This window comes from Ptiloglossa arizonensis, chromosome 3 (genome assembly GCF_051014685.1).
Source record: "Ptiloglossa arizonensis isolate GNS036 chromosome 3, iyPtiAriz1_principal, whole genome shotgun sequence".
Classification (NCBI taxonomy): Eukaryota; Metazoa; Arthropoda; class Insecta; order Hymenoptera; family Colletidae; genus Ptiloglossa; species Ptiloglossa arizonensis.
The window spans coordinates 30,056,217-30,074,966 of NC_135050.1; the positions used below are offsets into that span (position 1 = coordinate 30,056,217).

An 18,750-nucleotide genomic window follows, 5' to 3' on the forward strand; every position below is an offset into this window, starting at 1 on the left:
CTTTTGTCGTTTTTGAATCGTCAAAGGCGCGCAAAATTGTTCATCGATACGTTCCATTGGCCGTATCGAGGCGAAAATTACGATGCAACGAGATCTCGTTCTACGGGATCGTCCATTAGAAATTGAAAATCGAGGAAAAAGGTAAAAGGTGAACGGTGAACGCGATTCCGCAGCCTCGTTTTCGCGTTCGTCGCTTCCCCTTTTCCCGATCGTCGTTAACCCGTTAAGCGCGAAGAAACGAGACAACTCGTTCTCAAACTTTTGTAATTACGATCGTTTAAAAAATGCTCGATCATTCGTTCCCCCCTCCTCTGATATTTCACCGTACTTCCATCGCATTGTTCCCCTTCGTTTCTATTTGTTCTGGATCGGAGGAGCAGAATTTCTTCTTCGGTGTAAATCTCCGATGAGAGACGATAACAATTATTTCGTAATGGACTCTGTTCCGGTCCCCATGAATTTGCCTGGCTCCAACCCCTGCACAGAACCACTGTATTTCGCGTTTCGTGCGCGCACACGTACAACGGCCAATGTCTCGGACCAAGACCTTTCCCTCGATTACAAGTTGTAACAGGTTACTTGTTATTTCTATGGATACAGAGTGGTCCCGTAATCGTTACCACTTTAACGTCCTCGAATCTTTGTACGATCACATCGGACGAAAGGGTGGAAATTAATACCGAAGAATCTTCGTTTCGAGCATCGACGACTCGAATAACTCCGGCAGCCAGAAATTCTACCGACGGAGATCATTCTTACGTTACGTTACGATCTCGACGTCGAGAGAGAAAATGTCATCGATGTGTAAAAATTTTTCGGAAAAACCCGCAGCCAATAAAGCGTAAACAAGCGTGGAGCAATTTCACGCGTCGGTTCGGGACACGGTCTCGGTTGGCGAAAATCAACGAAGCGTTGACGAAAATGGTAAAAAAAGAAAAGAGGAAGATAGGATCGCGTTACAGGTCCCGCGGTACACGGGAACAACTTTGTTCGGCCTTTGTTCGCGCAATTGGACGACGAGAGCGATGTTCGACACGCGTTCCCAGCGAGATTCGAGCGGCGAATTTAATCGAACGCGTGTAAAGCGCGGTACAGGCTTTGGAAAGTTTTACACGCCGCGCGGGGAGGGAGAATTGACTTCGGTATCGCGTCGAGAATAATTTGCGATCGATCTCGCGATATATCTGTTCGCGTCGGGGACGACGAAGAGCCGCGTTCGTCAAATTTTTCCCGCCGTCGAAATTTCCAATTAAGCACGGCCGAGCGCTCCTCGCGGTCTCCGGGGAGGGCTCGGCTGAAATTCGCAGAATGCATAACTGCGATGCCGATTTCGTTTGATCGTGCCACCCCGGCATTTCGCGCCCAGCCTCTGCCACCTATACGCGGTCCATCGATCGTACTCGACAATTTCTTCCGAACCAACGAACGAACGAACGAACGTCTTTTGTTTCTCGATATTTTTCTCCTTTCTCCCCGATACAGGTAATCCTCGCTTTTAAGACGAAAAATCGGGTCCATCGACTGTCTTCTCTTCGAACTCGGACGGCGAACACGTTCTCGGAACCGTGGGACCGATAAACGAGATGCAGCGAGAACGAGCGAGTGACCGAAACTTCGAACCACCGCTGAACACGTACCGGATTGGTAACCACTAACGCGATACGATATTTTATATATTTTTCGTTACATCTTTGCGAAAGTATCACGAATGGATTTTTCCGATGCACACGGCTTCAAACGCAACCTTCTTCGAAAGAGCGCCAACTCTCCGAACCGAATAATTCGAATAGGGTCGCGTTCGTTTTTTTATATAATTAATAATGTATATACATCCGGTTGCGATAGAGGATGAAAATGTTTCTCTTGACGGGGCCAGCTGACTTTTGTCAGCACACTTGCCGACTGCCTCCGGTCAAAGGGTCTCTCGCACCGAAGAAAAATAAATAACGATGGGGATAATCCTACGCCATGAATCCTACGACAAATCCCCCCCCCCCCTTCTCGCTCCACCTCCCGAAGCCGAGGATTACTGTATTTCAATGACCGACAAAAGCTCGGCAGGAATGACTGGCTCTTGGACCGGAATACAATTCGTACGTGCACCGAAAGTGCGTGCAATTTGACATTTAGCGTAACGTTTAGGACACGCCGTTTCCATAATTGCCCTTTTTATAAATTTACAATATTTTTAATAAACGATCGAATGCTCAAAAAATCCGTGACTGAGAATTCGATAACTAGATATTTGGATTTTGTTGGCGCAAGGAAACGTAAGTTTTTAAAATTATTCGATTTATGTTCTTACGATTTTACGCGTCCAAATTTTTCGCACGGGATCCCTCGAGTTTCTTTAAAGAAAATGTCGTCCGTTTGCTAAACACCGAATCTTACGTGTGTTTTTTTTTTTTGTTTTTTATTCTGTAAAATGATTTTTCACTTTTCGCGTTTCGTCCGTGTACTTTTAATTACACAAAGTGCCGATCCAGCGTTAAGTTCACTCTTCGAGTACCGTTCGTTTTCGCATCTCGTAAATTAACGTCGATATCGAAATTGAATTGAAGTTGCATCGTCGGATAGTTTGTAACGGATCCTGGGAAACATTTCGGCCACACTTTAACGAACGCGTAACAATTCAATTAAAACGCGTCGTGCGCTCCCGAAATATTTCGAAACCGGCCTTTCGAAATTTGTCGAATCACCGACCCAGCGTATAAATACGCTCGATTTCATTCCGCTTCGATTCGATCATCGCTGAATCGAATTAAACGAGATTTTCTCGGTACTTTGCTTCGATTCGACGAACAGTTCGCTCGTGGTACGATAATACAATTACAGACGAAATATTGTTTTCTTTAATTCTTGGAAATTTCCAACGTGTTCTTAATATTCCGCGAGTTTCGTTTCGTTATATTCGCAAGTTCGGTCGTTCCAAACGATGGAAATTATTACCGTTGCGTGTAGATGCGAAAAATTGTACAATAATTGTATAAAAAATGAAACGGTGCCAAGTGTTTGTACGTTAATGTAGCTACCGACGAGTACTCGGTTTTCATCGAACGGTGTTTTAATTTTCGCCGATACTGGTTCTCATCGGGGGTCGTATAATAATTAATAATCGCGAGTAAATGATTTCGCAATGGGCGTTTCAACGAATTCTTAATAAGGATGTTCCGTATCAAGTTTGCGTTGCAATCGCGTCACATTTAATTGTTCCTTTCTGGTTGAGAAACCAGCCATTTGGAAACTCGATTCCGCCTTTGATAAGGATATCGTTGAAACTGAGATTCGAGGAATTGGTTTCGAGTGTTTCCTCCAAAAGGACTCATTTCGCATTAACCCACCGTCCCCTCTCAACGAACGACGTTCCGGCGTACGGACGTAGCGAATATTAATCGAAGAGTTTCACGTAAATGCCCTTAACCGGTACTTTTTCAAGGTTCGTTTCGATGTCGACGAAAATTACCACCGATTAGGAAGAAGGCGCTTTCGAAGAGAGATTTTTCCGATTTTCCTTGACCTTTCTCGCGGAAGGTCTGTCGAATCCCGAGTCGATCGATCAACATTCGAATATCGAGTTATTTACTTGTTCCGGTGGACATTGTTCGGCTCGAAAATGTTGCGTTACCGATCAAAAGATAAGTTAACCGACGGCGGTAGTCGGTATTAACGCCAGTTGGACGCTTCCGATCGTTTTGCGAAGTCACGCGTGAAACTTTCGGACACGAAATTCCGATCGGAACTCGGAAGGTTTCCTGGATATTAAACGGGAATCCGTCGTTGCTGGCAAGTTTCGAAGGAATCTGTTCTACGTGGCTCAGAAGTTACCTCGCAGCACGGACATACTTTCCACCCAGGGTTCCTTCCATTCTGCGCGATCTTCCTCAACACTTTCGCAACGATTCTTAGCTTTCTTACGTTTCCGTTAATAGTACCGATCATTGAAATAACAATAGAGGTCATTATTCGTTGCACGATACGATACACGAAAATGTACGTTAATCTGAAAATTATTTCGGGCTGTAATATATTGTACGCACACCGAGAAAAACGTCGAAGAAACAAGATTATGGATTTCACGGTTCGATTACATTTTTTCACATTTTTTTTCAATAGAGCGGAAAAAGTATGTTTTCAAATTTATTTTTATACCATCGAAAACAACGCGAAAGTGTGCACGCGTTTTCAAAATTGTATCCAATAAAGTATCGATAGTTGATTCTCGCACGAATGGGCACCCTTAATCTCTTATCGCACCGCGTGTCATTCGTAACGCGTACAATTTTTTTTATTTCATTCGACGACCCTCGTCTTTCAAAGAAAATTTATCGCGCATTTGGACGTGTCGCGAAATATGACATAACACGTGTAATGTACGTTTATGTCTAAACAAAGACGGAAATTGTTATTATTTATTTCGCGTGGACTGCGAGCGTGCGTTCCGTTTTCAAGCGCGAATTTATGTCCTAACTGTGTTTCGCATCGTGCACGTCACGGTTAATAAATGTAAAATACACGCTACTAAAAGTAAGAAGCGATTAAAAAATTCGTTTTCGTTGTTCTCGGTATTTTCGTAATGATTTTTTCCTCGCGTTTGAGAGAAGAAGTTCGCGCAGTAAGGATCCAAGTTGAACGACGAGCGTTAATTGAACAAAGCGAGGGTTAAAGAGGTAAAAAAGACTTTCGATCGCTTCTGAAAATTTTTGTCTCTCGTTATACCCGTTCGTTGTTTAAACGTGTTTTCACCAGTATCGATAGGATTATCGATACGATTCGAAAACCTGTTAACGCGTAGAAATTCGATTTGCATAGATGCGAAAACAATTTCGTATCGATTCGTAGAAAACAGTTCCAACTCGATCAACGAGCAGATCGGGAATATTTTCTACCGTTCTCTCGTTGAAACTGAAATTCTTTCGATCGACTCTTATCGCGCAAGCACGACGTTTAGAATCAGGATTTACTCGTGTGTTTTTTATTTTCGTTTCAATCATTTATATGGAAAACGTTCAGCATCGAGCGCGATGCGATGTAGTGCCCTCCAAAGAGGTACAGAGGGCCTTTCAGAAACATTCTGCATATTTTCGATCCGTGTGTTGAAAAAAAAATAAAAAAAAATAAAACGCGACGGAACGGAGAATATACAAACGTTTGTTGAAAAAAAGGAAAAAAAAAACCGCGAAATCCTGGAAGAATTATCCGCTCGATTCTGGTTAAAACGAAATTTGCTTTTTACTTGCGCATAGTTTACCTTAACTTTCTTTTCAATGCTTTTAGCGAGGGCGGTGTACGCGTTTGACCTATTTAAATTGTTGCGCCCGCTTTGGAAGTGTTTTCGAAAGAGTAATTCGCTTTACCAGAATGAAAAATCTCTTGGCGCGAGCGACATGTTTTGTGTTCCATCGCTCACGGTTTATAAAATAAATTGAAGCGAAACTTTACGTAATATTTCCAGTGTGCGCGAGTATCGAACAACGGATGGCAATTCGAACCAAGTGAAATGTAGCTAAATCGTACCTCGACCAAGTTATTTTAAACACAATAGTTAAAAACACGAAGCTCAATCCATATTAGTATTTTATAGATATAATCTAGTTTACAGTTCTCTTCGTTTATTTCGATTTAATTCGGTTTTCGATAACACCATTACCGATTTAGCGAATCCTTTTACCGAACCGCTCCTGGCTCATGGGAGAATCGTTTGTTTCGGTTTAACAGGAATTTTACAATTGTTACGCAACGTGGTAATAACTTTTGCTAATCGATTATTAACGCGAGCATTTCGATTGATAATTTCGTCACTTTTTGCACCGTGGAATTGAACCAATAGGACCGGTCGTCGTTCGAACAAAATTTGAACAAAATAATGGCGAATGGTGGGCACGTGACCCGTGTCGAATGGTTGGCACGTGACTTGACTGCGATTAGACTCCGAATGACTGTCGAACGCACGTGTAAGGACACGCGATCGTAAAAAGTCTGCGATTCCTCCGTTTGTCCGCGATTTTTATTTCGAACGACTCGACGACCATCGTTCTTACGTCGTTAAATACACGTTTTAAAATTTCTCTCGAATAACGAGAAATTTACGAAATAAAACATTTCTAGAAATTTTGTCCTTCGGGCGGTTCTAGAGACACGCGATGAATATTATTAGTTCGATGGTGAAACGTACGTTGTAAATTTCAATATCGGTGATGAAATTGGTCGGATACAAACGGATGCCGTCTATGAATAATAATTTTAATTTTTTTGGTAGGTATTGCGAGTTTCATCGAGAATCGTTCAATTTCTCGTATCAATTGAGCAAAGTATTTCCATATTTCTGTGAACATTTTTTTCTATTAGCGGTAAAACGACACAAGTTTCGCAAGATTGTTCGGTAGATCGGGAAAGTCGCGTTATCGCGTTTTCTCAGGCGGTTGGCAAAGTACTAACCCCTTGACGGTGTCAGTTAAAGATACGGATCCGTGCAACTGGCTGCTCGCACTGTCCTCGTGCCGATACAAACAGCGATAGTGTAACAGAGATTCGAGATACGTGCTAGATTTTATTTTATTCCTAATAATACGGAAAGACCTCGAGAGCCTTTCCGCGTAATTGTTTCGTTAATTTCAGCAAAGATTAGCAAAGACCAAATTCACGAAGAATATAAAGGTTAATTTCCCGGCTGAGAGCCACTTGGGTTTCATTCGAAATCGAATTAACCAACGGTAGATTGTAATTCAAATACGTTCTCTGGAAGATGCGCCGATCGATTGCATTTGCGTATATACGTTCGGTGGGCAAACGTGGACAATTGTAAGAATGCAATAACAATCGATGTAGAAAGTCAATGTGCACGATCGCGCGGAACGTATCGAGGTAAAAAGTTTCCAGATGTCTCGAACGCCGCTACGGAATAATTTGGTCGCTGGAAAACTCGTCACGGTCGAGTTTTCGGCATTCGTCTCCGTCGTCGTCGAATGGTTAACTATCGCCCGATTAGAACGAGAACATTCTATCCAGCGATATCGTCAAACGGGATTGACAAACGTCTCCGATTACTTTCCGCCCCGAGGAACGAGAAAGAAACCGGAAAGATGCTATCGCTCTTTCCTCTCTCCGGAAAAGTAATTACACCGTTAGCGGATTAAAAATAGAAGGGACGGTCCCGAGCCACGAAAATGTGTACCTGCAGGAAGAGAAGGAAATCGTCGCGGCGAAGCCGGTTTCTTCGAGAAATTCGAGATAGGGAGCGACGCGGTGCGGTGCGGTGCGGTGCGGCGCGACGCGGTGCGGCACGGCGCAGCGTGGCGGTCCAAGCCACGTTCTTAACGTTTTTCGCCTACCCCCTCGGCCCTCTTATTTCCCCGTTGCCCTCGAAATGGCCAAGGCATCGGTATCGGGCCGGGCAACGTGCCAAATCACACCCCGGGGAAGATGGAGAAAAAAAGGGGCTGGAAAGAAGAAAGCCGACCGAGAATAAGGGCTGCTCGCAGGCCTCGCCCCGTCGGAGGAAGAAAGCCTCGAGAAAATCTTCTTTACATTCTTTCTTCTATTTTTTTCTCTGTTCCGCGACCCTCGAAAAAAAATCGACGGGAACACACCACGAATATCGAATTGCGGATCACCGTGTCGAGGGCGATGCAGAATTGAAAGAAAAGCTCGGATCGTTTCTGTTCTCTTTCCCGAAAGTGTACGCGATCTCGAACGACCGAATCGTCACCTTCCTCGATCGTTTATTGGCAAAAGGAAACGAATACGCGTTTCGTGTTTTCGTCTACGTAACGAGTTATCGATTCCATCGGACGTTTACGATGCTTCACCTTCTTAGGATCGAATTCAAAGTCGAACGAGCAGGGTGCAAAATATCGTCACCGAACGAAAACATTGCGCTCTCTCCGATTCGTGTGCGCAACGAGTCCCACACGTAACGCGATGTAGCGAAATATCGGACAGAATGTAGAAAACTTGGTTCCTCTTGCGCTTTGTTCCACTTAGAGGAGACAGTTTGCTCTACGTATTCAGGGTTCTGGAAACTGGGTGGACATTCGACTCGTTTTTACTCGAGAATACAAAATATCGATAGAGGAAAACTTTGGCGCAACGATGCAAGTGCATATTGCACTCTGCTCTATAATATTAACGCGTTCCCAGTCCGTGCTTATAAACGCGAATACCACTCGAACGTGCAGAAACTTTTATCGATTTTCGGAGCCAAAAATATTTTACTCCGATGTATCCGCGTTTCGCAATTTTACAAAAGCTTTCAATTTAATAGTACGGACGATATTCGTCGACCTCGAAAATGCACCCCCGACCCATCCGGGCAAACGTATTAATTCTTCGGTTCGAAGATCCGTGGAATCCCGTGTGCGCAATAGACCGTACAGAAAAAAACGTGGAAATCTTCCAGAATTGTACCGAACTCGAGGCATAAAATTTTATCGCTCCGTTTCTAAGAGTATCCTCCGATAGTTCCGTATAACCGATAATTCGGAGCCGTACGGAAATCCTGTTTCCGCGTGCTTCGACTGCATAATTACCAGGTCCGAATCCACGAAAATTTACGAACAGCTTTAGTCGGCATTAATGTCTCCCTCGCAGTTACACCCTCGGAGCTCAATAACGTACAATCGAGTCCCGATCTTCGACACTTTAAAAGAGAATCGCGATTGCGAGAAGTTCGGCCATCGAGAGGGTCTTTTGCCAGCGAAGTTTGAAAAAAATCGATCGTTGTTCGCGTTTTCTCAAGAAATGGAACACGTATACGCAAACGTGGAAAATGCAGACGACGAAAGCTTAAACTCGAGGGATTTGCGTTCGCGCGAAGCTCCGGAGGATCCAGTTTGCAAGGAATTCGGTCGTCGAGCGACTCGCGACGATTACCGATCGCGACTTCGTTGAAAAGATTCTGGAAAGCGAACGACGCGACGCGATGGCGGCGTCGACGGCGACGAGGGCGTCGACGGTGGCGTAAATGTCAACGATCTTTCGAAATCGTGAAAAAATCGCGCGACGAAAGAGTCGAGCGACACTCGCGCGGGTTTCAATTTGCCCTCGTTCGCGAGGAATTAAAACCGTCGAATCCCAGGCCGGTGTTCCATTAACTTTTTAGAGCGCGGCGAGAGGAGCAAAAATCCGTAAAGCCGTAAATACAAAAATCCATCCGGGGTTTCCGCGTTGACCGGATTAATTTTCTTTCTCGCTCGGATCTTGGTTTGCTCGTGCTCGCGTCGAGGAAGACTCCACCGTTAATTATCTCTCGTGCTCCATTCGAACGCAAACACGGTGCCACGCGAGCCACGGGGATATCAGCGTGTCAAAGACAACCACTCAAAGGACTCGGAACTCTCATATCCGCGGCTCTCGGCAACCGAGAAACCACGAGGACACCCAGACTCGTCGAAATTTATTGGAAACGTAACAACTCGAAGAAAATACAGACGCGACTCGGTGCGGTTCTCGCGCGTCCCCGAGAAAATATTTTCACAGCGGTCACGGAAAGCCTGTCGTCGTCTACGCGCGAAACTCGTTCGCTCGATTCTCCTTCGTTTCTCCCCCGTTTAAGGGGGGACAACGTCGCACCGTCTTTTCCATTCCGTCGGATCCAACATTTTCGTTTCCGCGTCGTCTTACCGTTTTACATATTTCCACAAACAATACCGTACCGAGTTTTACACCGAAATTCGAAATATCAACGAAGATGCGACACTTTCGGTGGAACGTGTCTCGGTGCTCCGGTCGCGACCGGCCACTAAGACGCTCCAATCGTTAAACTTTAAACGCGGTTTTTTCGAAGCGGGTTTTTTACAACCAGCGGGTCGCCTTTCTCGGGAAAAATGTCAACCGTACCTTCTCGATGATATTGCCCGTCTGTCGCGCGTACGAATTTTTTTTTACACCTAACAATTTTTTAGAATATTCGAGAAACCGTCGACTCTGTTTTCGTAAAATTTGGACTCTTTTCTAGATCAGTTCTCCAGTTGGAAAACACCGTCGCGAACGAACGGCCACAGTTTGGCTTCGTTCCTCGCCTTTTATTCGAACAACGTGTTATTCGCCTTCGATCCGCGACGATGAGATCGGAGGGCTGCGTTGTTCTCTGCGCGAAGAAACAGACGAGCGTCGCGAACGAAAGAAAAATGTAAGCGAGATCGTGACACTTACTTGCTGAGAGTAGCCAGACGCTGTTCCTGAGCTTTGATGTAACCGCTGAGCGTATTTATGAGAACCGCCTCCGTTTCCAGCAATTCCTCCATATCCGCTAACGCGGTGTAGAGCTCCGCGACGCAGTGGGAGAACGTCGTCATCGATATCAGAACCGCGACGACGACCGTTAGCATCCTCCTGGCTTTCATCCTCGATGAAGTTCTGCGAGCGAAAAATAAAAGAAAAATAGAAGATCGCAGAGTGGCGCGTTGCATGTGCTCGAAGCAGCGATTCGTTTCGTCGATTAATCGTCCCGGTACTCGATCGACTCTCCTTTCCCGTCGTTTTTCTCCTTTTTCCTTCAATTTTATTTTATTTTTTCTCTCGCCCCCACCGGCTCGCCTCTTCCCGGAAAAGCGACACTAACGAGGATCAAATGAAGATAGATGACTATCGATTGATCACCCGGTGGTAGAAAAAAAATTTTCGTCGATTGATTCGTAGCATCGTAGTTCCGTGCTTAACGCGGCCTCGCCCGTTCGGGAATAAAGTATCGACTTTAACGCGGCACTTTCAACCTCGCCGCGTCTATAGATTTTATCGATAGATTTCGTTTTCGCGCGCGTCGGAGCTCGGGTAAAAGTCCCGCGAAATTTAATCGAGGACTCGATTCGCTCCGATTCGATCATCGCGATTCATCGGTGATTCCGCGATGTTTCGGACGATCGGAGATTCTTTTCTTTTACTTTCCCGGTTCGTTTTTATCTGTTTTTTTTTTTTCTTTTTTTTCTATCCGCGCGTATCCAATCTCGCAGCGCGGCACCTGTATTCGGCGAGGAACTCGGCGTAAAGTTTCGCGATTGTATTAGCATTCGAAGTTACGAAGAAGAGGGCCCCGCGTCGTCTTTCTCCGTCCGTCTCTTTTCGAGCGGCTCGAGTCCCGCTCAACTTTCCGATAAGTCTCTTTCCTCGCGTCGAGACTCGGCGGTGTTTGCCGATTAAGCGGCAGCCGTCTAATTGAACTGAATATGCAAACGTCGACGGCTCTAACCGGCGAGCTCTCGCAGTCGACGCGCGATACAAATGGGACCAACGCGCGACCCGAGACGGACAAACTTTCCTCGCGATTGAAATTTATATCGTCGACACGGTCCGCTCTTGCGTCGACTCGGTCTCGATACCGTGCAATATTTCTTTCGGACGTTTCCTCGCGGAGTAATCGATTCGCGCGTTGTTCGTTTCGATCGAAAGGAAAATTAATTTCGGTCCGCTCCGTGGAAAATATTTTACCGCGCCCACTCGAGAAGATCGAGGTAAATAGCATCGGAAGCGGTGAGCGAAACGTCCAATTATTTTTTGCCACAGGTTTCGCCGCTCGAGAGCCGGTCGCGAATTAAAGAAAAATTCTCTAATAGAGTTTCTTCGAGGAGGTCCATTTCCGCTGGCACGGATCGACGGTGCGCTTCCGGAGGGTTTGTGTGCTCCGTCTCGAGGTTCAAAGTTTTCCGAAAGCCGGAGGATTAAACTTGGGGGAGCCGCGCGACTTACACCTGCCCGATCGACGATTTATTCCGTCACGCTGCTCGATCGCGAACTTCCACCCCGTCGTTCCACTCGAAACCTTTCTCCCTCCAGCTTCGATCCCTCCCAACCCCCGGCCAACCTGTACACCCTTTCGCCTTCTTTGTTCCCGTTTCACGACCACTCGAAAGTTCAAAAGCGGTCGCTCGAGCACGCGAAAGCACCTCGTGAACCACGAGAGCCTCTGAGCGCACTAAAAAGAGTTCGGGGAAACAAATTATAAATGTTGATCGAGACGGCGCGGCGGAGCAACCGGGGGCCGGGGAGAACAGACGGCTCGATATTTTCCAAAGTTTCGAAACCCTTTCGTCGATTCCCGACCGCCGCCGTCTTTGTACCTCGTCTCCCGAGAATACGAAAAAAAATCCACCGTTCGCGGCAAAGCTCGTCGAGGAGTTTCGAGTTTACTCGGATACGAAAACTTTCGATCGCGAGACGCGTTTCTCGATATTATCGTCGTCGGCTTTCGACCGAGATTTCCAGCGAAATTTGTCGAACGTTGCGTCGATTCGACGATTAAAAGCCGAGGTCGAAACGCCTCGGTTTCCTCGTTCTCTCGGGCCGTCTTCGGGAAATTGGTCTTCGTTGGTAGGAAAGATCGGCATCGCCCTCGCGGTATATCACCGCGCGGAACAATGGAGGAAGAAACAACGCAAGAAACGTCGAGTAAAAAATCACGATTCATCCATCGTCCGCTCAAAGGTGGAAAGAGTAGTCGGGGGATCGAGGAAGAAGCGCGTGGGTAGCCGAACGGGAGGGAGAGAGACCCTTTAACATTTTACGAACTTTCGGAAACGGCTCTTCTTCGGTTTCAATGGCCCTTCTTTGAGCTTTTTCATCCGGGAAAAACGAGGGAACGCTCCGGTCGTCGTTCCCCGACGAGGCGAGACGGGGCAAAACGTTTCCACGGGACAAAGGCTCGCGCCAATTGCTCGCGAAAATACGCTTTCAGGTGGATTCGAACGGATGTGCCGTGGCAACGGGCAGCGGGTACCGCGCCGGTTCCGGTGTCGGTCGGCCGAACGTAAATCTAATAATTTCTACGTAATTCACCGCGGCTGACCGTACTTTGACCAACACTCGTTCCACTTATCCGAGCGATCCTGCGGCCGCGGGGCATGCAGGGATCCGCGCTCCGCTCAAAACCAACGTTAATAACGTTTTCAACTGTTGTCGAAACGAGGTTACCGAAAGGCCAATCTTTTCGACCAGTGCCTCTCAAACGCCAACGACCGTGCCGCTATCGCCGGTAGATCTCCGATGGACGTCTTCGGGAGTTGCTCGCCGCGATCGTTTCGGCCCCGTAAAATCCGGGCGACGATCGCGCGTGGTAACGGCGCTTATGGAATCGGTCTTCGTTGGTTATTCCGCGTGCACCGTGTCGTCGATGCGCTCAGGGCCAACGGTAACTACCCCGATCGTAAATTCCTTTACGATTGGTGGCTCTCCGGCGTGTTTGAAATCTTCCCCGAACGGTCTTCCGAACCGGTACGGTTCGACGAGCGAGCGCGGGATTTCGAACGCGCCTGCGCGAACGAGCGATCGCGTCCAGGACCGATTTCCGTCTTCCTTCGAGCCAATCGCGAACCGAGACACCGTACACCACCGTCGTCCGCTCTGTCCCGTTGCCGCGATACCGCAACCATCCGAGCGTACCGCGTTTCCTTTTACGAACCGAGCATCCGGTACGAACGGAACACCCTTCGTTTCGCGTTCCCGTTTTGAGCCCCGGTGCTCTCCGTTTCCGCGCTCGCGTCCGTAGCTGCGATCCGTCGATATCGCGAAACCCGAAACATCGCTCGTCCATCCCCGTCCATCGGCCAGGCTGTACGCGCTCGCGAACGTTCCACTACCGAGGAAAGATCGAACCTTCGATACGCGGTAGTCGATATTTTTCTCGTCGACGAAGGTACAAAGGAGCGTTACGTCGGAGCAATTTATTTTTCCTCGAAACGGAGCTGCACGTTTCTGCGCTTAATTTCCATTCGACTATTTCGCAACGCGATATCGCGCGTCGCGAGTTTAAAACGCGGTTCTTTGTTCGCGGGAGCTCGCAGCGAGTTTCGCTCCGGCTCGGCCGGGGAAGATTGCTCCAACGAAGAGACGGAGCCGTAGTTTTCGGGTCTCGCGTTTCAAAACGCTAGGGCAAACCGTTAATTTATGCCGGCGAGTTCCGCGATTGTGTTACTAGATCCATTACCTTCGCGCGTCCCGCCCGAATTTCTATGAATTCCGCCGGCAAATTTGTGCAAATTGCAGCCGGATACGAGAAATTCAACACCGCGTGGCTAATCAAACGCCGAATTAGCCGTCGATGCAGCGAGTCTTTGTAGTCGATTCGGCAAATTTTGACGATGCTCCGACGATTTTGAATCGAACGATCGTTGAATCCCAGCTCGGTTCAAGCGAGTTCACCGATCGATTGCAATTTCACGTATCGAGCAACAACCGCGAACGGGATGGTTATTCGTACATCGATGTGGAGCAGTGGGATAGAATTTTCGGCCATTGGTATCGCTTTTTACGCGTACTCCGTTACTCGGAATCGTGTTTTTTTTTCGGAGCGAACGTTCTCGTCGGAATTTTCATTCGCGCGGGAGATCGCGACGCAAGCGATCGCTCGTTTCTTCGAAGAAGAAAAAAATATCGATAATCGGAGCGCCACTGTCGTACGTGCATCGACACGCGTCGAAACGCGCGATCGGTCGGACCGTGAGATGCAACCGCTTCGTCTCGACCGTTTCGCAAAAATGATCCATCAAAGCCACGGTATTGGCTCGAATGCGGTATTCGGTACTTGCAATCGGACTCGTTGCCAAAAACGAAAAAAAAGGACGTTCAATTTCGCGGTTCGGCATCGCTCCGCGAACCTAATTGAGTGTCAAGTCGTTGAACTCCGCTCGACTTTCCCGGCTCTCGAAATAACCCCCGGGCAGCAATTAAAAGCTCGAAGCCCGATCGGGGCGAGGATTTTTCGCGGGGGAATCACCGTCGGTGCACGCCACTACATATTAAATTAATTCTTATAAATTCCCCGGTCTCGGCCCTCTGGAGATTCAAAAGGCCACGTAACGGTACGGAACGGTACGGAACGGTACGGAGAACGGGAGGAGAGGAAAAGAGAAACGAAAGACGGCAGGGGTCCGGGAAATCTCGTTGAAAGGACGGCGTTAATTAAGCGCCACCCCGGAAGAATAGGCGCTTCGGGAGAGCGCGACGCGACCACGAGTAGGAATTAAGGTGTAAAGGAGAGGAGCGCTCGCGCAAGTGGAACTCGGAAGAAAAAGCGAAACGAGCAGCGAAGACGCGCGCGTTAAGCCCCCCTTCGGACTTCGAACCACCCCTCTGAACCCGCGTTTCCTCCTCGAGACGATCGCGCCCAAATTTAACCACGCGATACCGTCCAAACTTTTTCCTCCTACCGTCGAAGGAATACCCGAGATGCGAACGTAGCATCTCGAGGTGTCGAAACGGAGGAAAATCCTCGCTAAGGGACAACCAGACGGACCGAGACAAGTTGTCGGGTTGCGCCGAGTTCGATGCATCGCGAACGTCGAGACGTCGCGCGTCTTTCAGCACCGCGAGTATCGCTGGATCTCGATGGAAGTTTGCGCGGTTCTGGACGGAGTTCTCTCTACGATCGAAATTTTACGGGAGATTTCTACGGGCGACGAATACCGTAACGTATCGATGAAATCTTTTCCTCGGATTCGGGATCGCGGGTCTCCCCTGTCGCTGTTCGCGTTTCTTCGATTCGAACGGGCAAAAAAATTCTCTATCCTCCGCGAGGATAGAGCGTATCGATAATCGGCGATCTCGACTTACTAGTATCCCTGGCTTTGTCCGTCACGGGGAGAGAAGAGCCGAGTAGCGATTCGCGGGAAGATATTCTCGAAGAAGTCGAGTTTCTCGGAGTTATCTCAACGGAGGGAGAACCGCGCACCGTTATCGAGGAGGTTCGTCAGTGACGCGTGTTTCGAGCAACGATCGACGCGGAAAGGGAATTACCCGGCAGTTGCGGGCCACGCGAGCTTCTCGAGTAACACGCACGAGCGAGAACGCTCGACTCGAGTCTGGACGCGTCCTCGAAGGGTAGAGAACCGGGGAAAAAGAGCAGCGAGTCGCGGTCGCTTTCGGTCACCGTCCACCTGTTTCTTTTTCTCTCTGGACGCGTTCGAAACACTGCTGCCGAAACGGGACGGAACGCGCGACGATCGTTCCGGATTCCCCGAACGTTGTTCCTCTCTTCGACCGGTTGTTCCCGACTTAATCGAAACGGAGCGCGAAGCACGCGTAACGTCTTCTTTCTTTGGATATCCGGCTCGTTCGTCTTGGCAGTTTCTCGAGGTGTTTCGAACGCTCCGCGAGACAAAGGTTTCCGAATTTACGGCCGCGAAGCTTTCCAAGGTTCTCGGCTCCCGAGAATTCGGATTAGCGCGAGCCTCGACTCTCCGAACGGTATATTCCAAGGGATATCGGATTTTGGTATTCCGATCGTCGGAAATTTTGGAACACTCGGCCGTTCGGTATCTTCGACTTCGGTACGTTAAACTTCTCGATAACGAGAGATCTCGGCAAATTAGATTTTTACGCGCGGAACTCTGGATATATCCGGTCGAGTACGTATCGGGGAACGTGGAATGCCACTGTTCCGTTCACGCGACGGAACTTCCCGCTACTCGGTTCGATGTTATTTCTCAGCGATCTTCGTATCCCGGCGCTCCGTTCGAATCGAAATTCCTCGAATATCCATTTTATCGTCCCTCGAAGCGCAATCGTGATAATCCACTTGGAAAAGTACGATCGGAACGCATTTAATTAAAAGTGTCGCAACGAAACCAATTTGTACTCGGTACGTTCGGGGCTCGTTCCTGCGTCTTGAGAGGGAATTTGCCGGATCCGCGGTTTCCTCTCCGTGAGAACACCTACCGATCGTCTCGAAGGATTCGGCTCTTCGAAGAGTACCAGGCATCGCGTCGAGAACGTTATCGACCAGCGTACCAGGGTATTACCGATAAATTTTATCGCGGATATCGATAAAATTTGCCGAAAACGAAATCCCGGTGATCGAACTTCCAATTGGAGCCGATCGGTGCCGCGATCCCGATTTTCGGACGTTATCGAGGTCGAACGACTTTGGCCGTTTTCGCGTTCCGCGTACCGTACATCTTGTACACGTGTTCTACGGAGAGTGGGAAACAATTACTCGACTTTCGGCCAAACAACATCGGCTGTATTTCGTTGATTCGAGTTACAGCGCACCGGGCAACGTTGTCGCGCATCGTAATTGGACTTACGACCCCGATGGATTCATCGGGATCGCGGTGTTAACGTTACACCCGCGTATCGAAAATTCGGGACTCCGTTTCTCGCGGAACGTTGATTAACCGCCTCGCGGCAGATAAATTCGCGATAATTGAACGAGCCGAAAGTCGAGCGATAATCGCGACTCGAAATTCGCGCGAACGTACCGCATCCTCGTGACAACGAAACATCGAATAGAGAATTTCGCGGAACAAATCGGGGAGGACGCCGCAAGGATGCGCTCGTCGAAACGCGAACGAGCATTGTTCGCGGCGTTTTTGGTTTTCCGCCGATGGAAACGAAAAACAATGAACAAAAGACGCGACGGAGAAAAAAAGTACCGAAAATAACGCACCGTTTCGAAGCGTGACCTATTCGACGACGAGTGAACGCCAGGACGGAAAATACGTGGAAATAACGACGCGGGGGAAAATCGCGGCCACGGAGCCAAGAGATTCGGGGGTTTGCGCGAGTTCGCGTCGGGGATCGGGAGGAGTCGAACGCGGGCCGGGGGCGAGGGGGGTAGGTTTTGCTTTTGTCGCGCGGGCACGTGGCCGCGGTCACGTTCAATTTATCCCCGAACTTCCCTCGGAACGCCTCGATTGCGAAAGGGCCGGAAGCTAATTTGCGGTCACGCGTAATTAGCGTCGTTACGATGAAAGGAAAAATGGATGAAAGAGCTTCTCACCGACGGGCCGACCGCCCGGCCGCACGGCCGCACGGCCGCGAACCTGTTAAAAGACGGGCCTGCTCTTCCGAAACTCGCTACTCTGTAATTTTGCGTCGCGAGTTACGCGCTAAGGAGGCCATCGAGTTCCGAAAGTTTCCTCGGACGTGTTTCGCGACTGTACCGTTTCGAGTTACCTCGGTCCGTATTACGTCGACCGATGAAATTTAATAATCTTGCCGACTCGCCCGGTTTTAACCCCGGTATTCATCGAACGGTACAACGAGTCTTTCCTTTCGGAGATCGAGACACTCGGAGAAGAAGGTCGAACGATGTTTCGATTTTGATCGAAGGAGAACGCGTTCCACGATTTCGAGACCTCGGGCGCGAGTAAGCTCGGAGCTTCTCCGAGTCGATGGTTTCGATAAAGGTGTTTCCGATTCTCGATGCCCGTGAAACGATTCCTCGAACGGGACAACATCGAAGAGCCGAACGTTTGAAATTTTTAATCGAAAACTCGGCCGGTTTCTCGTCGCGCGAACGTTTCGTTGGTCGTTCCGCGCGGTGCACGGAAAACTTAATACCAACGGTGGAACGAGAATACAGGTGTTCGAAGAGCCGGGCGACGATAATAGAAAAGTCCACGAATGTCATCAATAGGGGAACTGCTGTCAGATCGTGCAAAAAGATGGCTTTGAAACCGGGCGCTCGCTTCAAAATGGTAATTTCACGGTTTCACGAGCATTTTGCCCGCGGCCAATTTAATTCAGGACGGATGATCCATCCCTCTCCCCGTCTCTTTCGGGCTCTCTCTCTCTCTTTCTATCTTCTCTTATGTTTTCCTCCGGTTTCTTCGTTCATCGTTCCCCGTGTCATCCAATTCCGCTTGTTCGAACTCGTTAACCTCGACTTTCCTAACTTTTTACCTCCTCTCACCCTTTTCTCCTCGACCGTTCTGCCCATCGTCTTCTTTTTCCGCTTCTGGCTTCTCGATTTCGAACCGCCTACTGTAAACTCGGGGGAAATAATTGCGAAAACTCCGGCGAGCATTTTTTCCGAAGAAACGA

General features: G+C 48.5%; 1 protein-coding gene across 12 annotated transcripts in view; it reads right to left on the minus strand.

Annotated features, from left to right (window-relative positions):
* The window catches only part of Ph4alphaefb (prolyl 4-hydroxylase subunit alpha-1), a 243,083-nt gene that overhangs the window by 40,882 nt on the left and 183,451 nt on the right, over positions 1–18,750 (minus strand). For all 12 annotated transcript variants that reach the window (XR_012991544.1, XR_012991543.1, XM_076307699.1 and 9 more), the window contains one exon: positions 10,150–10,353. Coding sequence is in view for 10 of the 12 variants with exons in the window: in XM_076307699.1 (XP_076163814.1) it covers positions 10,150–10,353 (204 nt within the window). In the remaining 2 variants the exon portion in view is untranslated. The remainder of the gene's footprint in view (positions 1–10,149; positions 10,354–18,750) is intronic.